The sequence below is a fragment of the Drosophila simulans genome, chromosome 2L (assembly GCF_016746395.2).
Source record: "Drosophila simulans strain w501 chromosome 2L, Prin_Dsim_3.1, whole genome shotgun sequence".
NCBI classification, from domain to species: domain Eukaryota; kingdom Metazoa; phylum Arthropoda; class Insecta; order Diptera; family Drosophilidae; genus Drosophila; species Drosophila simulans.
In genome coordinates, this window is record NC_052520.2 from 1,903,601 (window position 1) to 1,928,139 (window position 24,539).

The window sequence follows — 24,539 nt, forward strand, 5'->3', positions numbered from 1 at the left end:
GGGATAGTCCATCTCGTGTGTCATGTGAGTGCAAAGTAAAATATTTAATCTGTCTCGCCACTAAGCAGCACACTACAAATATATCTAATTCGGGCAACCGAAGCTCTTGTCGATCGGTTGAACACTCAAGTAACCTTATTGTCCTTCTGCGACTTTCTGCTGCTCGACTTTATCTGCTCGCTTGGGCGGGGAGGAGATGTCAAAGATAGAGCGATTATCAGATACTTTTATATTTAGCACGCTTCTATCTGGATGGATGTGGGATATCAGGGGCAAACACAAACATGTTGTAAAACAAAATACGCAAGCAAAGTTGTCCCAGACTCCGGCACTCGTTTATCAGCTGTGAGTTCAGGCAGCCTCAACCAGAAGCTGAAACGAAACCCTATTGAATCGAGCAAGAGTTAAGATCCCAAATATAATGATTTGTGCAAAAATGAGCAGGTACTTTCGCTTTCGGTGTTAAACGAAGTGCTTGGATTCAGTATCAGTATATGTAGAACATCTTTTAGATACACCCTCAGGCAGTTCTGGCGTACTAGCTAAGTATATAGCGGCCACTCTTAGTCCAAACTATCATCGTCGGACTGGCATATGTAGTAGCTCAGGCCTTCGCATTTGTTGTCGTACATAAGCCCGTCTAAAAGATCAACGCAGTGCTGATTGCCGCTGAAGTTATTGGGCTGGCCCACTCTCCACTTGAGGAAGTTGGGCCTCTTGCCGGACGCTGAGACCATGAAGTCGCCCTCCTTCTCCAGATCGGTGATGTCCAGCCAGTAGTGTCGCTCCTTGTTGAGCTTGGCCCTGAGCGCAGCCAGCTCCTCCGCACTGCGAATGGTGGCCAGTTGGGTGCCCATTTGGCGACAGGAGCTGCCAGCCGAGGTCCAGTTCCTACGCGTTTCGTCCTCTATGTAGAAGAACCTCGTGCCGATCAACTCGAACTTGGGCGGAACTATTTTCCTATCGAACTGGGAGAGTATCCGCAAGAGCGCCGCCTGCTGACTTTCCAGTCTGTCCAGCCTCGCCCCGATGTCCTTAGGGAAGACCTCCTGCAGGGCCTTCTGCCTGATGTTCATCGCCGTCTGCAGAGCCTCGATCCTGGCGAGTCTCGCCCCCGTTGCGTTCGCTTGCAGAACACTCGACGCCCACTCGGCCTCGTGCCTGGCAATGTGATCCAGCATGGGGCTCAGAGCTGTGAGGCAGAACTCGCCACATTGTTTCGGCGCATCCTGCAGCAGGCACACTGACTGCGTTGCAGCTGAAGGCATGGGCGCATTCCAGGCAAAAAGCGCAAGTAGCAGCGATGTACTGAGCCTCTGCATATTCTGTATATCCAAACAATGAGCAGCGAATGATTTTACCTACGCTTAAGTACTGCCCTCAAAATGAGTACGAGGTGATCTACATAATTTGAATATGGATTTAAATGGCATGCATTTGGTTAATTCTGTGTTAAGCAATTCAACCCAAAAAGAGTGTGCTGTTGCACGAAAACAGTTCTTACTCTCTGCATACAGCATTTGGCACTTAATTATGATTACATGATATTACATCTATGTATTAATATCAATATCTTTATTAAACCATGTCCAACTGGCAAATGAAGAGGCTGCTCTCCTGTTGCCTGGATTTGGCGTACTGATCATACAGTGGATTCAATGCTGTCATGCAGAAGGCGCCACATTGATTAGGCGCGTCACTCAGGACGCCAGCGGAGTCGCTGGTGGAGCTGGACACTCCGAGAAGGATGCAGAAGGCCACGACGGGGCACTAGAAACTGGTTCGCAGCCCGAACATCTTGCGATGAACTCATTCGGCGAATGTTTGCCGAATTTCAGGCTTATTTATACGGAACTGAACGAAATGCATATGTATGTGCATGAATTCGCAGCGGAAGGTTAATGAAATGTAGTACAAGCTGACTAGAATAAAATAAATATAGTACATTCAGATTTAATTAAGAAATATACAATGGAAGTATATCAATTAAATCTGTTTCATTTGTCGTGTTGTAAGTCTCGTACTCATGATTAAGGCGCCCCTTGCGGCCAAGCACTGTACTAGAAATAAAAGACTTTCCATCTACATGTAATTCTACATCATGCATTTTACATACGGCAGAATTTATTTACCGACATCTCACTATTGCGCTCACCGTATTTTTACACTCTCTCTCTCTGGTCTCTTTGGCATTTCAAATGCGACTGGGGATGCCAACTCGTGCTGGCACTGTTTTCCCTCTGGTCGCACTGAACGCAGAAATCTATCGATAAAGATATCGTTTTGCAGCCACCTCTAGTTTGTTTGGGGCATTTGAGGCTCCAAGCGGCAAAGCGCCTCCAAAATTTCGCAGCGTCGGACGTGTTTCGCTCCCCGTTCGCCCTGTCTGTGTGCGTACGCGTGCCTCCGTGTGTGTGTGTGTGTTTTGCCTGTGTTTTGCGTTCGCAGCGTGCGGCGTTTGCGAGAAAGAGGCAGATGAACGCGAGAAATACAAATAGTTAATAATTAAAGTCGAGTGGCGCGGCTACTCGCTATTGGGTATTATCTACACGCAGAAACCGAGATTAGATAAAAGGCACAAAAGCAAAAAGGGCAAAGCAAAAGAAAGCTGAAAGAAGAAAGAAGAAGTTCAAAGCCAAAGTCCCTCTGCGTGCGTGTGTGTGTGTGTTTGTTTGCACGTGTGCGTGTGCTTGTGTGCGACGCTCGCGAAAATCGTCGGTGTGTGCGTGCGTGTGTGCCTGTTGTTTTTGTCAGTTGTTGTTAGTGCACCTGTCTGCAAATAAAAGCAAGAGACACGGCCATAACAACAAACAAAACAGAAGAGCCGACTGCAAGTGAGAGCAGCAAAACGCAAAGAACGGACGCCGGCGAAGAAAGAAAGAAAGAAGCAGCAGGAGCCACTCAAAAAATCGAAAAAAATCCAGTTTCCAAGGAGTTTCCCCGCTCAGGTGAGTTTCGAACCGCCTGACACACTTTCCTCCGCCCAGCGAATGAGTCCTGTTTTCCGGGGGTGGACCACATTCCGCCAGATGCTGCGTGTGTGTCGAAATTTCTGCGACCTAACCTAGACCAGAAAGACCGTTTTCAAAGGCGGGCGGCGGTATTGGATCCAGAACCACCCCCTTTTGGGGGTGCTTTTCGCTCTCAGCTGGGCTTGGTGGGTACACACTTTGAAGGCCGTCGCATCGAAGTCAACAAACAGTTGAGAGTTCAGGGGAGGTTTGTTAGAAGCTGCCCGATTTGGGATGCTGTTGGGATCCTAGTCATGGCAACCATGGCAAAGACCATCTAGAAATGGAGAGAAACAATATTTAGTAGATGCCACTAGCTGCTTGCACACTTTGCTCTTAACATTCTTCAAAATCCAGCCAGACAAACAATTTCCATGGTTTTCATAGCCAAATAAGCCCACAAAACGACTGAACTTGACCCAAACACATGCACTCGCCATTGGGATCCAGCCCCTTAACGCTCTGCTGATCCAGATAAATGCGGAGGGGCAGCCCAAGAGTTGCACAAGTCAACCCCACATCCCCAGTCCACCGAAGACACCTGTAATCTTCGTCGAAGAGCTCACACGAAATAAATCAGCGCAGCTCGGACACGTTTTGTCTAGAAGCGAGAGAGACGGGTGGATTTGGTGGGAGAGAGACGGCAACGGAGGCTCATTAATCACAATGACTAATTCGTGAAGACTTCGCTCATGTTACGTATCTTTTTCTACCGAACTTGTGGTGTTTTCATTTTGAGCCGCCAACAGTGGTCAGTTTAAGCTCATTAATGTTGCCCAAGGGTTAAAAATAAACTGCAGATACGAGGAGCGAAAGAGAAAGAGAGGAGAGAAAGAGGGATGGCGAATAGGGAATTGTAAGATGATATGAAAGAATCCTAAAATTGTTCGCAATGCTAGTATGCTAGTATGGCGATAAGAAAGTTGTCGAAACTAGTGCATGAATCATCTGAATCTTTATTATATTCTTCTGAAAACAATACATGTCTTAAGAATTTGTCGAAACACTCCATAGAACTCGACGTACGAACTTAACCTACTCCATTACCAATAAGACTGCTGTGCTGAATCTACACTCCCAGTAGAGAGTAGCGCATTGGAAAACCCGAAACTCGCGATCAAATGTCAAAGCCGCTCAGAATTAAGAAGAATTTGGAAAAGAGAGAGAGAGAAATAAGAATGGTGAGATCGGCGGTGACAGGTGGATTTTGATTCTATATGCTAGATCTCCGCTTCTCGCGCTGTCTTATTTTCGATTCTTCTCTGCGTTCGGGATCTTCTCTGTTTTCCCACTTTTCCCATTCTGTTTGTTTTCTACCTGTGTGTGATTTTTCTGGACTTTTGTCTTTGAGTTCTGGTTTATTTTTCCCTTTTACTCTGCCTTGCCTTGCTGACTAAGACGTTCGCCGGCTGCGTTTTTACCTGGCGACAGGTGCGCATTGAGTGTTTTTGTAGTCGTTGCTGGCCATCTTTTCTAGTTTTGGAATTCAACTCGTTTCTCCCGCTTGAGCAATTTATCTACAGACGGTTAAGGTGATCCCCAACCCCTCGTCCTCGCAGTTGCGAAGGATTTCCTGCGTTCTTGTTCTTATTTCTCTCACTGTACTTGTGAGTGTGCCAAGGGGCTCACGTATCTCATAGATGCGATATGAAAATCTGAATATTCGAACTGCGTCGGCATTGTCAGGCTCTTCCCCCTTGGAATTCCCCCCTCCACACCCAAATCATTGGCTCGGTGCCTCGTCTTCTTTTATTGCCTTTTGGCCAGTCTTCTGCGTTCTTTTTTATCTCAGCCGCTCTCTTATTGGCCGCATCTTTAAACTGGGCCCATTATATATTATGCCGTATATTCCAACTAATGGCCACGGCTCAATTGGAAGTCTGTGTCGGCCGCAATCAACTGGGAAATAAGGAAAAGGCCAGAAATGCCAGCAAAGGAAGCTGCAAAATGTTGGCTAGTACATAATCAGGCAAGAATTGTTTGGTATTCTTTGATTGCACAGATTGGTTTTAATTTGTTTTTTAATACAGCTAGTATAATGCACTTCCCTTGAACTTTCTAAACTATGTTTATGACAGCTATGTGCCGATTTTCGCCCAATTTTCATCACTTTTCATAAGCCAACTCTGCCAGTTGAGAAGCCCGAAACAGGTTTTGGCCAGGCCAAAAAGAATTCCCGTGTGCATTCCACAAAATGCAACTGTAAATTTGCCAAGGCAACACAACAAGGCAAACAAAAAGAAAGGCTCAAAATTATGGCAACCTGGGGGAATGTCTCGACCGAAGTGTGGCTCAGAGCTCACCTGTGTGTTCTGCCACCTTTCTGCGCCTTCTCCCTTCCGGCCAACATTTTTGGATAATTCGCCGTATGCGTTGCATATCCATTAGGCCGCCAGAAGTCAAGAGTCGCCGCCGACAAACAAGCAGCAGCAGCAGCAACAGCTAACAAAGGTGCAACATTTTTGCTGCTGCATTTTCCTGGCCTTCCGCCCCCTCCCTCCACTTGTTGCCTTGTTGTTCTGGTTGCAAGTTGCTGCTGCTGCTGCTGTTCAGCTGTGTCTCTTCCACCTTTTTCCAGAACTCCGGCACATCCATATTCCATGCTCTTCCGAAGGGTATATTGCTCACACAAAGGTAGTCATCTTTCGATTTACTCGGCAGGGCATTCCAGGTGGGCTAGCTGCACAACTGCATCCTATTTATTTCTGTTTTGTGTCTGGCCTGCTGGTGCTCTTCAAGTTTATCTCAGCTCTGTGCACTTTTATTGATATCGGGTAAGTTGCCGGCGCTTCCTGAGGTGGAGAATCGGAGAAAATGCTGTCGATGAAGGGGGGCAGAAGGTTCGGAGCGGATGGGGCAGCCCGGGAGGGTTCTACTCGCACTTGAGTATGGCTGGAATGCAGTTTACTTTGGTGCGGGCCAAGTTAATGGCAAACCCGATTCGATAAGACATGGCTGCTGAGCACACAAGGCCCTCCTCCTTCGCACTCAACTCCAGCGGAGTATCGGCGCGAGTACGAGTATTTATGCCCGGAAAACACTCCTCGCCACTCCGATCCCGGCTTGATTTCCTTGAAGATTTCCTCAGGCTTTTCCTCTCTCCACGCATTCTTGCACGGCCATTGTTTGAGGTCGTTTCCAATGACTTGAATTGCATTGTATTGTGGCTTAATTAGAATGTGCTGCCGCCTTTAAAGCTGTTCATCTTTTATGTGGGAGTCTTGGGATGAGAACTAGTTTTGGGGGTGGAGCAGCAGCCCTTGGAATCTATGGCAACTAATTTATGCACTGGAAGTGGCAATTATGCGAGGTTTGCAGCAACATTTGCCAATTTATGGTGGGAATTGAAGACAGAATACTGTGCTGCTAGTAGCTTTTTCAAGATTACCTGTATGGTTATCGATATGACAAGTTAATGCCGCAGGAATGAGACAATTTGAGGCTGTGCGATGAGGAACTGCCAACTCATGATCGCGGATCACATTCCACTTTCCCCGCATCAGCCCGTAATCACATCAGTTTATTTACTCAACTAACGAACTATTACGAACAACTTAATCAAGCGAAATTGCGGGATTACAAGTTTTAGCCGTCAGTGATGATTTGGGCTTAGGCCTGCCATACATTGTTGCTCCTCCCTTGCAGTGCCCCATGGATGCCATAACCCATTAAGTGGGATTGGAACGCGGTCCGCAGTGCCGGCAATTGGCTTTGGCCATGGCTTGTGCCAAGTTTGAAGAGGAAGTATTATGCAGTGGCCCCTCAAACAACCGGCCAAAGTTGCTTGTATTTTCAGTGGCATTTTTTAAAGGCAATGTTGCTCCGTTTTTCTTCTTTTTTTTTTGTGTCTGTGACAGACTGGCAATAAAAAAAAAGACGGAAAAAGTTGTCTGTCCTCAAACTTGTCGAGCTGGTGGGGGAAAAATGTTTGAGGACCTGCAGGGAGGACTCTTTCGAATGTGTTTCTGTATTGCAACAGCTGCGTTTGCTCGACCTCATCTCTCGACAGATATTACTGCCTTTGGCCAACTGCCAGACCGAAACTAACGGGCAATAATTATAATTTATTGTTTTCAGACCAGCAGCAAAATTGCTTGAATTTCGTCCGAAAGTTTGATCAAAACCTTTTATTAAAACCTTTAGCATATCTATGTATTGATATTCTGCTTCATTTTGAATCATATCTCATAGAATACAGTAAAGGAAAGCCATTTTACGTATACGTATGGCTCATCAGCTAAATTAGAACGTAGTTTTTAGCCGCAATATCACCCGCAAGTGACAAGTTAAAAAGGAAAACAAATTGGCAAACAGATAAGCCAAAGACGTAACACATATGAGAAAAGGCGAAAGTGAGCGTCAAGTGGCTAAGTTAGAACAAAAACAAAATAATAAATAAATAAAAAAATCGCAGGAAAGCCAGCGCAAGGTTCTCAAGTGTTTTTCACCGCTTTGCGCTGTCAGGGGAAATAAATTATTAAATAAGAGATCAAAGCAAAAACAGCTTTATAATGCTTAATACAATATAAGCTAATGGAAAACTAAGCGGAATAAATATTAAATAGTGAGGTCAAATCGGTTTAATTAAACGGATTTTTTAAATAGCTCATCAAGATCAAGGTTTTATGCATCAATCACAGGCCAAATCAGCAGACAAAATCAATAACAAAGCGCTTGCCAAAACTTTGTTTCCTTGCCATTTCGTTGGCCTCTTTTTGTGGGAGTGTTTGCCATTTTATCTGCTAATGCTCTGTGTTTTGTGTGTTCGCCTTCTTAAAGAACGAAAATAGGCAACACAAATAGCTGCAAACCGAAAGAAAAAACCTCACACATGGCGAAAAATCAATACAAAAAAAGCAAACTAATTAGGCGGAAAGCTCGGGGAAAAATCGAAAGAGATGGGAAGGGAAATGAAAATGAAAAAAATGCTGCACTAGGCAAAATCGGCACTAAACCAGTAAACCGAAGAGGCACAAAATAAGAGGGAAGTGTGAGTGTGTATCTAATTGCAGAAAAGAAATACATATAAAATAAGCTGGGGGGTAATGGCGAATAAATAAAAATCCGCGAGGGTCAGCAAATATGATTGAATGTTGAAAATCTGTTGGCCATGGTCAACACAATTGACTCCACGAGTGCGTGAATGTGAATGTGGATGCGAATGCGAATGTGGGTGTGAGTATCTGTGTGAATGAGCGCGTGTTTATTGTCATTAGGCGCAAAAAGTCGGTTGGGTCAGACGCGGAAAGATAAGATACAAGCGGATCGACAACGTTGCAACTATCAGATACACAGAAATGCTCAAGTTGAAATTGCAAGATACTGAAAGAAAAAGGAGGGAGAGTGGGCATGAAATTTGAATTATGGTAATGCTATAACCTTCTTTCATAATGTTTTGAATAAAAATATTTATAATTGTAAATATAATATAGCCCTTTTGTTGCCACTTTTGTTACCATGAATCAAGTGAATCCAATTGGTCAGAGGAGGTGTGGGTTTTATGGGGTTATGATGTCAGAACAACCAACTGGTACCAACTGGTCAAATTTATTGAATGGCATTTCTCCTCTTCATTGTCAGTATCTTTTATTTTATTCTTTTTGTTTGTTCTTGCCAAATGAATTGGAACAAGCGGAGTACCCCACCCTTTGCGACTTGGCTTCCGTCTCTTTTGAATGGCTATTGTCCAGTAATTCAACTTGACCCCTGGCCACAATTTCCTATTGTCGCTGGGATCGCCTTCCATGCGATGGTTGTTGTTCTGTATCTTGTTACGCCAATTTAAATTTAAACTACTAAAGAAAAACAGCTCAATGAAAAATGAGAAAAGCGGAAATAAAACAAAAGCGCTACCTCGTTTTTCGGGGTTTATTGAACTTTGTGAACTCAGTCATTAAATAGAGTGTGAAAGGTTAGAGAAAAAATGTTGCAAAAAGTAGTAAGAGCATTTCAAAAGCTGGACCGGATTAAAGTTCTAGTAGAAGTGTATCTTTCGTCTCAAGCAACGCAGATCAAAATCCAACTAATTATCTCAAATGTTTGCCCTTCAAAGGGCATTCTTCCCTGTTGTTTACCTTTCATTTTCTTAAGAGCTGAATAGCATAAAAAATAACAACAAGAGTGTCTGGTCTATATTTAAATGTGAAAGATTATCCAATTGCTCAGCGAGCCACTTGAAACTTCCACACTTCACCTAAATCTAATTACTTTTCAATTCCGAACTGCCGGTAAATTTGTTTAATTATTTTGGATCGCTGCTCCTCAGACATTTAATTAACAGCTATATAGATAAGGTCGGATGGAAATGGAAAATGGAAAATGGGCAATGGGATGGCAGCTCGCGTGCTTCTGCAACCTTCGAATTTTATTGGCCCGAAAGTAATCGCACTTTGCTCCGGGTAATTGGCAGCACACCTTTGGCCCACGAAAGCCAGACCGCAATTAGAGTCGATTACCGCTCAACTAAATAGTTTTTCCCTCACCTGCTTCGACTGGCCATACTTTTACTCCACTCCCCGGCGTTTCGTTTCGGTTTTCTAATCGCAACGAAAGTCGCCTTAGTCGCTTATCAATTATAGTTTGAGTTACATTTTCTGGCTCTGAAAAGAAAGTTGCGATTGAACGTGGTCAGCTGGATCAGTTTGGGCCAAGTTAATGAAAGAGGAATTCATCTATGCCACTATTTCAAAGCTGAATCTTAAACATATAAACATATTATTGTCATATATGCACTGATATATTCAACCCATTTGTTGCGCCTCGTTAGGCGCGTTCAACGCCTTTGACTTTTACTTGTCAACAACATTTACTTTAGTTTTTGCCGCTTTTTGTCGCATTGTTATTTTCACATATTAATGAAGCGCACGTTTCGCCGATTTTTCTCGGCTGGCAGGTGTATTGTTGTAATATTTAAAGTATGATTAGCGGTTTGGTTCGTCATTGTCATCGGCGAAATGACCGTTGCCGGTTATTTATGCGTCTCGGCTTTTGTGGGCAAAAGTGAACGAGCGACCCTCGAAAGCATTTCAAACGAAAAGCACATGACTGCGATCTCTGCCGTATTCCATTGATGGGATTTGAAGTGAGCGAACGTGACGAACTTTCGGTTCAATCGATTTGCTCTGGCCTCATGGATGTATCTTGATCTTCTTGGGGTCGATAGCACTTTCTATCCACCTTTCCTACGAGCCAAGCGAAAGTTTTCTAAAACTGGGCGTGGCAGATTAGATTTCTACTCTACTCTTAAACATATGCATATATATATCATTTGTTTATTTCCTTTTGCATTCTTTTCAAAAATTACATCACAACATATTACGCATGGCTAAAATTCGCCAGCATATGGAAACACTCATTCAATCACTCTTGAACATTCCTTTCAATATTACTATGTTGTTCAATCAGGCTAAAAGTTTTGTCTGCGTTGCGTGTCGAAGTGGCATCGAACAATTTATTTGCCAAATACAAATTCATTATTTATACGCATCAAATATTTTGTATAAGTTTTCCCCAACTCTTCCTTGGCTTCGACATTCGCTGGTTTTTTTTTACACACCTATAGACATATTTATGTGTTAATAACTACAAAAGTCTAAACATTTCCGTTTTGGCAAGGTGAGTGCTGAGGATAAAATCACTTTATTTGGTCTGTTCAGGGAAGATTTCATTGTGATTATAGATCTGCCTCGTGTTCCTATTTTATAGCTATCATCTTACTTATATAATCACTTCCAAGCTTTTCACACGTGCCAACTTCACTTTCGATTGGCAATCAACACTGTGGCACTTGATTATGCAAGCAGACAGTGCGCGTCATAAATAATCCAACTGCTGTCCGATGTAATAAATTAGGCCTGCTCCTCTGAGCCGTTTGGGCAATGCAATTAGGGACTTATCTGCACACAACCAGATGTTTGTCGGTGGAAAAGGGGTATAAAGTATAACTATAACTAAACTGTGCCGGCAGTTTGGAAATTTCACACATGGCGACTAAAGAGTTTTCTCAGTTGCCAGTGGCAAATTACAGTTGCAAACAATGCGACGATGCCTTGCCACATGGCCAAATGCAGTTGCAATTGTCAGAGGCATTAATAATGCATGTGCACACAGCTACACGGCTAGAAAAAATGGAAATTGATAAAGCCGTTGACGGGTTGCACACTTTTATTGGCCCGCTAAATGGCCGCAAAACGATTTTCGCTTGCTTATGCTTATGAATTTTTCTACAACTCTATGATCCCAAGCGGACTTTCTAGCCATAAAACCTCAACCAACGTAAATTGCCTTAGAAAGTCAAAGTCGCTGTTGACTTTGCTGCTGCGGAGTGGGGAGGGTTGGGGATTCGGAACCCAATGGAACGAGTCGTCGTATCTGAATGGCATTTTAAATGCATTTTGGCATTGCCGAGGTCAGTGTCGAAGTTTGAAAGTCACTGCGAGTGCCGCTTCCTTGTTAGAAGTCTGGGAAACCGAATATGTTTGTCTAGCTATATGATTAAGCATGGGAAATTGAAAAGTCAGGTGGTTTAGATGGAGAAAGCAGGAGGGGCTGGCTTCGCGGTTTTCTAGTCCAGCGGAGAGCGAGAACGATTTCGAAAGTAAGAATGTACATAGTTTGGTATAGAACAGTACTTTCATAAATATGAAAATGGTAAATATTTACACAAGATATTTTAGTTGACTGTTGTTCAATATGTGGAACAAAAACACAGAATAATCATTTGGGCTATGCAAACATCAATACTGGGATTAAACAAATCAGTTTACAATTTCAATCATCTTCAGTTACAGCTCATAAATTTCCATGTAATATTGCGCACTATATTTCCGCTTTTACCAATTAACTCAAATCGCCTTTTCACATGGCCCAAAGCAATTGGTAAACAAATGCAATGAAACGAAATTAAATAAGAGCCGTTTTCGATTTCATAATCCTAAATTCGCTGGCAGTTGTTGATGGTGCGAATGGCCAGCAAAAGTGGGTTAATTCGCACGGGCAGAAAGAGACAGCCGACGAGGCGGGCGAGAGAGATGGCAACAGATGTGAATAGCTCCCCAGTGGATTTTTATTGAAGGGGAGTACATAGGTTCGCTCCATATTCCCTATTGCCACAGCTCTGTGCCAATATTTAATCGCTTTAATGATGTCTATTGTATGACTTTATGTATTTGTTATTAATTTTCAACTTGTCTCTTATCGTTGCAGGTAGTAAACAAAGTCTTCTATCAACTTCAAGTCAAAAAGTCAAGGCGAGCCAATGGCCCACAAAGTACCCGCTCACAAAAACGAATCTCATATCAGGCAACGCCCACCGTTTAGCAGCCTGTTTAATTATAGTCAAAATAGCCGAAAAGAACTAATGCAGTTGTGTGGTTTTTGGGGCGTTTCTCTAGAAGTTTGAGATAAAATAGAAATGGGAGCATATATTAGAGTATATAAAATTCTGTAGGATATTACATGCGATTATCATACTATTTATCAGGAAGGGTATTCATTCAACTGCACCACATGGAGTTATTTGGTATGAACGATTCGCTGTACAACCCCCACAGAGTGGACTGCTCCACTTTGGGCGACTACTTCTGGTTCCAGGTGGCTACACCACCGTTCCAGCCATCCAAATTAGCCATGATATGCTATGCGCTGGTTTTTAGGTGTGTGGAGTCGCTTTTTTTCAGTTTCGTGTGGGCGCGCCTTCTTCGATGGGGGAGGAATGTAAGAGCTGCACTTAGAAAAATTACCCAGTGGTATGGGCCTCCCCCAGGTGTCCCCACATCGAAACCCACGACAAGGAGCAGCACTAAAGACCGAAAAAAAAACAACATAAAATAATAAACATAAGCCCAACTGTCTTCGGCTGAACATGCAACTCCATAAATACCCGAGGAACGCACATAAAACACGTCGCTTAGTCCGTTTGGCTGGGTATTTAGACCAGTCTGTGTTGTTGGCCAGACTTGGGCTCCACCAGCCCCCAAAGTGCGCCCACCCCCCTTTGGCACACCCATGCCAGCTTGTTGGCCACTGGCTTCCGTCTGGGGAGCCACGTGCGCTCAACTGGCCTGGGTATGCGACTGACTTGACTGTTACAGTCAAGCCCGGATATGTGTAACCTTTTCGAGTAACATTAGAATATTTGAATGCAATAGACAAGAGTAACAAGTACCAAACTTCTAAACTCCCAAAGATACTCGAAAGTAGCGTCGCCTTTAGGGACGCCGCACTGTAGCTGTTACTTTTATTGCTGTTTGTAGGCATTGTTATTGCTGGTGTTACTATTGCTGCCGTAGTTGTCCCCACTGCTTTTTGTTGCTTTCCATGTCTGACTGCAGTCGGAAATGGCATTTGACTGTTTGACTGCGTTTTATGCTCGCTCGCGACGCGACTCAAATTATTCCACATTGGTTGCAATTCATTTGTGACTTTGGAACGTGGCTTTTTTGTTTACCTACTCCGACGATTGAACGATCCCCCCAAGTGACGGAAAAACTGGTCCGGCCTCGAGTTTCAATTCTTGCCGGCTTCGATTGTTTATTACCTGGCCCAGACAGCCCGGTAGTTTGGCTAAGGTTTTTGTTTGTTCCCCAAGTTGTCTCAGCTCGGCTTGATTTATAGTAAACGGTTTTTGGGGGCAACAATGCTAACAATGCTGTTCGGGAATTTCATAATTGAAGTGCCCTAATTGCAAAAGCATGTTTATAAACATTTCTGATAACGCAATTCGCTTGTTTGGCTTTTTTATTAGCATTGTTCGGATTTGTTTAATTGGTAATCTTTTAATATGCCCCTGAAATATTTGCCACACTTACCTAGCTAACAACATTTTTAGAATGCCTGACTGAACAAAGCTGACTTCTCAAACTGTCCAGACAATTCCTCCAGGGAACTTGCACATCATTCTGAAGCCAACGGAATACAACATATTGGTTTATATGTGCAAACTTTGAACCCTCCTTGCAATAGTTCTCTGACATGTGAATTTGGCGAATAATATGGCGACTTTGTCTGCCCAACAAATGTTGCAGTCGGGCAAAGTATGAGTAAAAAAGTTGAAAACGAAAAAAGATATATATGTGTAGATACATGTGGACGAGAAATACTTTTGCCAACATCTGTTCCGATGAACTAAAGCTGGAGCGTGAGAAGCAGCACACGTAGCTGGAAAAAATTTGATATACTTAGCGGAACGAGGGGCGATTGCTGGGTTTCTTACCTGTGATTTCTGCGCTCTTGAGGTGCTTCCCCCATTTTCCCCATCCCCATTTCAGTGAGTTCTGTTTGGTTTGACTAATGCCAACTCAATTCATCCCAGCCACTGTCAGCTCTAGTTAGTTGTCGCTCCCCCCTCCCTCTATCCCATTTTCCCCAACGCTTTTCCCGCTGCGGTCGGAAAATGTCTGGCAATGCTGACAACGCCCCCGCAGGTTGAATTTCCCTCGCTTTCAAGCCAAAGTTTTCCAGACAGGCGAAGGCAGGCTACACTGCAATTAACAGTTCGCATTCTTAAGATTTGTTTCAAGACCACCACTTATCAGTAATCTTTAAAATATATTTAATTATTAACTCTTTATATATGAATTTGTTATATTTACTATGCTTCTAGTTAATGGTGCGATTTTCCTCTGTGTGCACCTTGGAAAACCTTCCGTCTTTGTTGTCTGCATATTTTTGGTTGGCCAAATCGTCAGTTTGTCTGCTTCCTGCCAAACTTGCAAAAGTAAACAATGTAAGAAACGATGGTGGAAAAATGACTGAGATGATGGAAAGTGGGATTGATTGGGTTGTTTACTCCTTATGCGTGGTAGTTTCGCCTTGTTTGCTGTGGTCTTAATTTATACAGGACTACTTTGTTAACTCTTGTTTCACACACCCATAAACTTATTATTTTAGTACATCGATTCTGGAGTTGGGTTTATAGGGAGTAACTTGTAGTTGGTTGATTGTGAGAATTGTGTAATGCAAATAGCTTGCAAGCATTATGGTGAAATGCATTTAGCCGCAAGCACCATTGAATTTTAATGATAACTCACTCTCTTGTTGACCCGTTTGACCTCATCGCCAGGCAGAACAAAGGAAATCCTTTATGGCTCCTCCGAATTCCCTTTGGCCAAGAGGTGTTTTTTATGCCACACACAAAGCGCCAAGGAAATGCAGTTGGGCACCTCTCTTTTTTGTGTCTCCCCTGGGTTCTTCAAGGTGTTTGCCCTTGCCCCTTGAGTTCCGTTGAGGTGTGTGGATTGCTTCCTTTATGGCTGCTTCCACAAAGGAGGAGGGAAAGAGACGGGCGGAGAGCGACGGAAAGAGACGGAGAAACGAGACTTTCCAGCCAGCTTAATGACTCACTCGAGCAATTTTTTAGTGTCATTATTCCGTTTCCTGGACTCGAAGTTCGCTGCTTTCTTTGCCTTTCTCTGCTCATCGAATTGTCAAAAAATAATAAAATAATTCTGTGAGCTAGTCCGCTGTTCTTCACGCTCTTTTCAGCGGTTTTCACTCACCTATGCCAATTGGTATGTCATGAAGTCGAAACTTCTGTGTTCCCCATTTTTCGGTTTCGTTTGCAAATTAAAGTCAACAGGGCCGAAAAACTGGGTTAACTTCGGCATAACTTTCCAGCGACAATTGCACAATTGCTGGGCCAAAATTATGTTAAACTCGCTGTGACATTTAATTAGTGTTTTGGGGGGAAAGCTTGCCCAATTTTTGACCCAAAATGCGTGAATATCCCCCAAGACAATGACCTTCAGCATGTCAAATGACTCTTCATGGTTCAGAAATTCAGAAATCACTTAAACTTGAACGGTTTTGTAAGTCAAACAAAAGTTCAGTGGCCAAACGTTTAATTGATATTTATGTATGCTTTTAAGTGGTTTTTTTTTTTTGTTATTTTTCACGAGCCCACACAGAAAGACACATCCATCAAGTTGAGGAGATTACGAGACAAGGCCTGAAGAATCTTGATCTCGACTTATTTCCCATTTCTGTTCCCCAAGCTGAAAGTCGAGGTAAGTTGAGTCATTTCGCGGTTGGTTTGACAATGCTAATGAAGTGGCCCATTCAGCGTTTTGCTGCACTAGCAATTGTTACGCCTGGAAATCACTTTTTTCCTAGACACAGACGACTTAATGAGCTGATACGACGAGCACAGCGACAAACACGCCCCCTGTGTGCGGGAACCGGCACCCTCGGTTCTGTCGATAAGAGTTCCCCATCAGTGGGTGTTGATATTCGTAATTACGTGACAGTTGTTGACGAATTTGCATAACTACATAGATAACTAACTAAATGTATACACGAAATACACGGTATCAAACAGAATATATCCTATATCCTATTCAAGAATTTCCAAGCCTTCGAACCCATACTATTTTAACTGATTAACAACTTAACCGCTTGTGGTATTAAGTACTCTTTATTGGTGGGAAAACTTTTCATTGTAAGCTTAACTACTATGCTTTTAATGCGATTTCCTCTGGGCAAACTCTGGTTAGATATCGCGCTGTCCAATCTGCCCCGCAAATACCCCCTAACCAAGTTTGTCAAGTGTCAAGAAATGGCCAGCCATCTGAGATCTGCCAACGGCCGACAGGCAACAACTAACAGCGAACAGCTGAGAGCCAAGTGGCAAACATGGCCAACAAGAGCGAACGGTTTCCGCTCGGCTGCAGCTCCGCTGGTGGGTTGCTGGACTGATGGGTGGCACTTCCTCCTCCCGGGCGCCCAAAAACCCCGGCATTTTCTAATTTTATTACGCGACCGCATAACCTAACCCTCTCCCATGTAGTGTGTATAATTTTATATAAGCGGAGTGCAGGCAACCGGTTTCTGTTTGTTTCCACACGAAGGTTACTTGATATGATATGAGGCTGTCAGCTCGGATCTGAATCTGAATCTGAATCTGAATCTGGGGATTCTGGGCCTGCCATTGACGTGTGCAACCTGCCAGCAAAACCAGAAGTCTGCTCTTTTCTGGGCATATTAATTACACTTTGCTCATTTGAATTCTAAGTCGGCTTTGAATGAAAGCTGCAGCATGCTGATGAGCTCTGTTGATTTTCCATTTCCATTTCCCCGTTGAATGTTGTCAAGTGTTGGAGTGGACAGCTTATTGTTGAAAGCTTCCAGGTGGAAGTGAATTGGATACAACTCACAATCTGTTAGGAATTCAAACATCTGAAACGGGCCATAAATGTTAAGTCTTATTTACAGAATAATTTAATCTTTAGTAGGTAAGACTAACACGCACTTTGTGCAGTCTGTTAGATGTTCCTAAGCGCAGTTGAAGTTAAGCTATAATTTGATCATGTCTGTTGTACAAATGCAGTGCGAGTATCTAATGGATTTCCCATCTACTTGATGATTATGAGTATGAACAGGCAATTTAACAATAAATCATTATAAATCAATGAATTAAGGTCGCCATTTGATGAACCCACGTTGCGTACAACCGATTGAAAATAATGATAATGATCTATAATCTGCCGTAACATTGGGGTCAAGATCATGCCGAAGATCGCTTTTCTTTGAGTGAGCACAAGTGTCAATTTGAACACTGGTAAGATTCCTGCCTCGCCGATAGGTTCTTCAATCTGTCAACAGACTTGTTCAACATCTATGCCATAATCGAACCATCAAATATATTTATATGAATATGTGTTTATTGCCACCGTTTGATAACTGTTGATGGCTAAAAAAAGGAGAAAAGCCAAGAACACCTTTCTCAAGAGACAGGTAAACAATGGAAGAAGCCCGAGGCGCCAGCGAAATAAACAAGAGATTTCGAAACCCCATGACACATCTTCACTTTTTACCGTTCGATTCTTCAGTGGTGTTTCTCCCCGACTCGACTTTTCATATCGGCTCACATTCGTTTTATTTCTGCACGCTGATAACTAATGGCTATATATATAAAGTAATATGTATAATTAGCGCTGTGATAGCTGGAAATCGGACGACGATGGTAGTGACGCCATTTTTCGCGGAACGATAGTGGCTGTACTTTTATTGCTTTTATTCTGCTCGGCTTTGTTTAAACTTTATAAGCCAGTTGGTGGCGGCTTCCCATTGTTAGTTTGGTGTGCGAAGATTTGCCCCCTTCTTTCTGGGTTTCTGTATCTTTTCATAATTTAGCTCGCTTTTCATTATGTTCTTTTTAGTGCCTTGTCTCGAGTGTGTGCGCAGAAATGTTGCGTCAATTGCGGAGATTTTCTTCGTTATGCGAAAGACGAGGGCTTTCTTTACTTGGCGGGGCATTGAACCCAGTTTCAGGTACGAAAGTACGCTAATGTTTTTCGAGTATTTAGTGGAGTGGTCTTAATAGGCCCTATGGATTTCCATATGCGATTGCTGCAGCCAATTTAACGCCCATTTAACTCGCGCTCGCTTTTCTATTTGCTTTGGGCTTTGCACTTGCACTTTTCCCGGAGATTCACAGGTCCGTGCCAAATTGGAAAACCATTTTCCCCGCGATTCGGACTTGGAAATTCATTTTCGTTGTTTTTATCCCCCGTTGACTTCCGTGTACATTTTTGCGTTGCGTTTGTTTCTGCAGCCTCATTGTCTCGCTTGGAATTATTTCTCCACTTATCCACCTTCTTATGGGGTTTTCATCTCGCCTTTTCACATGTGTATTTAAATTTTGCCATCTTTTTTTCACTTAAAGTTATCGCTAGTTTTTTCCCTAGACAACAGCTCATGGTAAAAGGGGCATAAATTATGTAGTGCACTGTAAAACAATGTTTAGAAACTTAAATTTGAAAATTTTATTGGGTATTGGGTTTTGAAGTGAAGGTATTTAAAATACGTTTAGTATTTACTTTTAAGAAAAACCTTCGAAGTTTGTCTAGTCATTTTACAATTGCAATTATGTCTGCAAGTGCATTTTAAAACATTTTCCATGTGGCAAGCACATCATGCAAATTTCTTAGATATTGCATGGGCCTCGTATGAATTTTTTTTTTTTTTTGGATCCAAGACGTGTTGCCTTCACACCCTTTCGGCCCCGGCCCCGGCCCCGCCCCCTAATGCGCTACGCCCCTGGGGATGCTGTTTGCCAATCATTGGAAATGGAATTGCAATCATCTTGTGCAACAACAACAACAACAACGGCTGCGGCAACATCATCTGCAGCGGCAACAGCTCCATTTGGTTGCAATTCATTTTGCATTCCTCTTGGAAAAATGTTTACCACATACGGTGGATGTGCCACGCCCCCTCCACCGCCTTTCATGGCAACTTAAGTGTAACATTTTATTAACACTCGAGGCGTCGAGGAAAATAAAACGCGCTGCATGCAGTATGCACTTTCTGGCCGATTTTCCAGCTTCAGTTTTGAGCTCAGCATCAGCTGGAAATTCATAGCCATCGACTTGGATTTCAGTTTGAAGTGCCGCCTCTTTCAAGGCGCCTGTTTGATTGCTTTTTTGCCACCGGGTTCCTCCCAAAAACACCACGAGATTACTCCCCCTCGTAAACTATTTGCACGGGGGCGTTTTCGGCTGTGGCTGGAGAATTTGTATTTTAATTACACTGTGCAGACGAGTTAATGGGAGAAAATTTGTAATTTGAGTACGCAAAAAATATATTTAAAATAATGAGTATAGTCTGTACATTAAATTTTATTTTCAGATGGAAAGCACTGCATTTTTTACACTCCTTGAAGTTTTGTCAGTAAAAAGTTTGCAGTACCCCCATTTGGGGTAATGAGTTCTATTTATATCAGCAAATACAATAAATAAATAATGTAGACTGTTAAATAGGATTGTTGGTTTAAGACAACAGCTTGCTCAAATTGGCAGTACCTATTGTACAATTGTAGGGTACGGTCTGTAGCAAGTCTTCGCTGATTTAATATTATTTCAATGCAAAGAAAATAATTAAAGAGCTTTTTGAAGCGTTGAGATACAACTTTGGCTGTCCTGCTGCTAACTTATGTATAGTATAATTTTCGCAAATGAGGAAAGTAGTGATTAAAACTTTCCACTTCACTAAATTTAGCTTGAGGTTCATCGAATGCCTAAATCGAGTCATCAAAACGCGGCGAAATAAATTAAAACTTGCAAGCTGTTGACACAGAAATTCATTGAACTCGATTCGCACTCGCAAAGAGTCAAAGGCCTCGAAATGAATTTAATCAAAGTTTGCAATATTTTTCACGATGCTTGGCTTTCGTTTTTCTTTGGGGCCTCCTCTCATATGCTAAATGATCCATAAAATGTTGGGGTAAATTGCGAACTCAGCTCGAAATGTGGGCAAACTCAATTTCGTAGGCGAGGAACCGAAAACAAATATTGGTCGGCCTTGGGTTTTATTGAATCCATTGTCGTAAACGGATTTAACGATTTAATTCCAGAAAATGGGTGGAGTCTTCTAAATCTGACTGAACGAACTGAGTATTTAGTGGAGCGTGATTAAATCAATTCTTGACCCAAAAGCCTCCTTTCAGGGCACTCATTATCAATTTGAAATTCAGATAATTCACAGAAAGCATCTTAGCACTGCTCATAAATCAAAATGCAGCACTCATTAGTTAGTTCATTAGTGTATAGTTAAGTCCCCACGTATATCATCACATCAGATAAGAGTTATTTGTAGCCACATGCCCAGCCTCTTCAGCTGATCATTTTGGCAAAGTTCAACTGCCTTTCGTTTTAAGACGACCCACTAAAAACAAAAGAACAGGAAACCGAACGAGAAACATGTATAGAGCGTTAATTGAGTGTGTGGAAGTCGAGATGCCCTTTGTTTTGAAATGAAAGGCATTATGGAAATAAAGTGCTGGATCTTTCACAAACTGATCGTTGTACAAGTAGCAACTCTTCAGGGGTTAATCAACGTAGCATTAACTACTAAGTGAGAGGTCTATAAATTCTTTGTTGTGCCTCCGAATTACAGGGTATTTGGGGCCAATCTGAGCACTGCGAAACGACACGTCTGCCACAACAAGAGAGGCTGCCCAAGTCGATTCAGACACAAAGGCCGGAGCCCAACAATTTGGGTCAATTGACTCACAAGAAGCGAGAAAAAGCGGCAGTCGCCAAACAAAAAGATGAAATAAAACTTGTTCTCAACGCTCAGACAACAATAACTGCAAAAAAAAAATGTTTTCTAGAGGAGCGATGGTCAGAGATAAAATCCGCCCAATATGTGCCAGTCGCCAGTCTATCTAATCAATGGAAAAATAGGATATAAAAATTATGAAAAAATCCAATTGCCTGGCAAACTGTCGCATAAATCACTCAGCCGTCGTCAACTGCATTTATTTATGGCGGTCACTGTGCACAAAAGAAAAAACGCAGAGAAAAGTGGAGGCAGCAGTCCCCTAATCGATTTACAACTTGATTTGAGCTGAAAGCCAATCCAAAGATAATACATAATTTAATTGCTCCGTGCAAAAAGTGGGCGAGATAGTATACTCGTACTGCGGCGAAATTGGAGCTGACTTGATTGGCAAGAGGATCCCCAAGAAAAGGAAAAGATAAGGAAAATGGTAGAAACTGCTCCATGAGTGGGCACTGCAGCTCCCCTCGCCATGAATTTCCCTTCGCCAGTGTTGAGAAATTACTCGTTTATTGTCAATATGTTAACACTTATTTGTTTTGCCTTTTTTTCGACACGGTCAATTAAACAAGTTAACAAAACGATAATATTGTCAGTTTAGTGCCGATTGCATTAATTAAATACAGGATTTGTTGCGACGCGTGCCGCTGTTTTTTAAACAGATCATCTTTCAACTTAAAAGTTAGCTTATTTAATGAAAATGCAATCATTCTACAACAATTACCCTTTTAAACTTCTAATTCCCATTGACTCTTTGTACAGCTATTCTCTACTCAGCACAATCCACGTTGAATTCCAAAGTTTTCCCATCCGAAGAAAACTTGCTGAGGAAATTAAAGAATTTTCGCAATATTTGGTCACCTGCGTTGGCAACTTTCTGCAAATTATGCAAAGCAATCGGCGTCACACCGAAAATGGTGCAAAGCTGAGAGGAAAATTGTTCAACCTCAAGACTGGAGGTATCTCCTTTTGTTTGCCGTTTTCCCGCTGTTTTTCCACGCTTTTCCGCCACACTTTTTTGGATTCATTCAAGCAGAGGTTTTGAGGGTTCGCCAACGTCTTCTATACTCTGTTTTATTTTTTGCAGCCCGCTTTGTATCTGTAATCACTTAGTCATTGTTTCGTTGTTGCTGCCTTTTTGCGCATTAATTACTAGTGTTTCCTTATTTCGCTGTTTAATTAACTTGGCCAAGTGCCGCCTATATGCCTTAATTCGAACATAAAAACCACAACCGCATTCGACCCACTAACATGTATCGCAGGCCGAAGATAAACTTACCTTGGGCCAAATGAAATCATGTGCAATTGCACGGCCACATCCTTATCAATCTGGGTCCCAATGTGGTAACAAGTGGGAGTAGCGAGTGACTTGTGATTCATTGGCTTTATGGCCCGCTGCAGACGTCACACGACCATTATTGGATGACTATTGTCAACCGTTTTTGGAGGCCAGAACTTCCCTTCAGCCAACTGCATCTTAAATGGCCTGTCAATTGTCTAGTGGGAAGTGACGAACTGTTCGAATGTTGATTCAATTGATTTGCAGTGTCTAATTGCTTCGCTGATTTGTGTGACTTAGCTACTGAGTTTTGGCTTGTCTTGTTCAAGAAGTCAATTAGGCGTGCAATCGAATTCAATTTGTAACTTATCCTCAATCCTTAAGACTGCACCTGGTAGAAAGATAAACTTAAACTAAATGTCCAATCTTGTAACCACTTTTTTACTTGGTGAGTTGATTAGGTGGCTCCGGGTTTCCTTCCGCTTTTCCTCTAAACTCTTGACTATTTTATAAGCCTTCAAAATCAATTTACCAACACTGGAATAGGTAGCCCCGAGACAAACAGCTGCAGCAAATTGACATTGTTGCAGTTGAAAGCTTTCAGTCGCCTTGAACCTCAATCATATTTTATTCAGCGCAAGACTGGGAAAGTAAAATCGTGGGGGAAACTTTGTTTCTATGGGGTGGAGGAGGAGGGGAAATTGTCCGAGCGGCAACAGCAGGAAAAGTGTGCTTAAGGCAAACGAGCAAAAGGTGAAAAGTCCTTTTAATGCATTTTTCAATTTGTCCTAAAACGGCTTAAATGAGGCAAAGTTTTTATTAAATTTTAACTAGTTGCAGTAATTTAAATGGCTTTGACAGTAAAACTCTCTAAACTTTTATTAATATCGCATGGCATGGATTATTATTTATTAAACTATTATTAAATTACCTTGTTTATCTTTTTCAGAATGCTGTCCACTTAGGCAAGAGCCAATTGCCACCTATGCTTCCGTCGTTAAAATAACAAAAATTCTATACTTGCCATAAAATTATAAAGTATTCAAGTAAATCAACAAGAAAACTGCCAAATTTTGAAGCCAAATGCAGCCAGCCCTAAAGTATGCAGTGCATTTTGTAAGCTTCGAGCGCAACTCAAGGCTCATTTTCTGAGCACAACTAAATGCTCAAAGCTGCACTAAGCGGAGTCATCCACCGACCGGCGCTCGCGTATAAGTGATTCGCGCTGGTTCGAAACCCCGCTGGGGAGCGGTGAGCGACGCAATTTCTAGAAAGTAAAGAGAAAAAAATAGCAAACGTTCTCTTTTATTTCATTTTCTTTTATTATTGCGTTTGCAATCCACAGCAACCATGGACGCTCCAGATGTGGGACGCATTATAAGGGCGCCGGCGAGGCGCAAACGTAACGATGAACAGTTAATGGACAGGGTGAGTTCCACTGCAATACTAATATAATCCACAAGGGTATGCTTAAAATGAACACTTTAATAACTCAGGATCTGTCGTGGGTTCCGTTACCAATTTTGGTACCCGGACACCTGCGATATGCACAAATATAAATATTAGTTTAAATTTGGAATATATCCATAAAAGTCCCCTTTGCTTAGCCGACTCCATTCTCTGCTGGCTTTCATCGAACGCGATCTAATTCGTGAGAAACATGGAAGTTGTTTTAGTTGGGAGGTTTGTCACTATCGAATCCGCTTAAATGAGCGACCGCCTGCAGTGCATGTGATCCAGTTTCCCAGACGATTTTGTTTATCTTCTTGGCCCGACGAGGAAAATGGAAAGTTGTGCTGCATTCATTCGAACTTCGCCCACAAATGCAAATCGATTGGGTTGTGTCATTTATTTGTATATATTTTTCCCGATCGTTTTAATACATTTTTTGTTCATCTGACTGCGATTTGATTAATTTGCTGCCATTCCACAAAAAGCATTTTCCTTTTAAAATGCTGAATGGTCATGAGTTGGCGTTGCTTTTTGTCAGGTATATTTTTCAATGGGAGTTTTTAATTGAAAGTAGTTGATTGAGAAAGTTGGAAAAAATACAATACAAAAATGAATGGCGGAATGCCATTGATGAATGAAGATTAATGTATTATAATCAACCCATTTCCATTTCCATAATAAAAGGGGCGTGCATAAAATATTCAAGCCTTATATTAAATATTCCCAAACAGTCGCTAGCT

At 42.3% G+C, this 24,539-nt stretch overlaps 2 protein-coding genes across 4 annotated transcripts in view; one reads left to right on the plus strand and one right to left on the minus strand.

Annotated features, from left to right (window-relative positions):
* Positions 1–11: 11 nt before the first annotated feature.
* Positions 12–1,360, minus strand: LOC6739194 (accessory gland protein Acp29AB). Its single transcript, XM_002076069.4, has one exon. The coding sequence runs from the start codon at positions 1,320–1,322 to the stop codon at positions 564–566; it is 759 nt and encodes a 252-aa protein (XP_002076105.3). The 5' UTR covers positions 1,323–1,360; the 3' UTR covers positions 12–563.
* An 874-nt stretch (positions 1,361–2,234) lies between these two features.
* Positions 2,235–24,539, plus strand: part of LOC6730617 (mitogen-activated protein kinase-binding protein 1) — a 55,511-nt gene continuing 33,206 nt past the window's right edge. The window contains exons 1-3 of one of the 3 annotated variants that reach the window (XM_016179388.3): positions 2,235–2,948; positions 23,297–23,621; positions 23,693–23,775. In XM_016179388.3, the coding sequence (XP_016023056.1) occupies positions 23,698–23,775 (78 nt within the window). In that variant the 5' untranslated portion in view covers positions 2,235–2,948; positions 23,297–23,621; positions 23,693–23,697. The remainder of the gene's footprint in view (positions 2,949–23,296; positions 23,622–23,692; positions 23,776–24,539) is intronic. The other 2 variants (XM_016179395.3, XM_016179387.3) reach the window with 2 other exon arrangements.

Coding starts and splice junctions, on each gene's coding strand:
- LOC6739194 (XM_002076069.4), bottom strand. CDS start 1,322: ATGCAGAGGCTCAGTACATCGCTGCTACTTGCGCTTTTTGCCTGGAAT.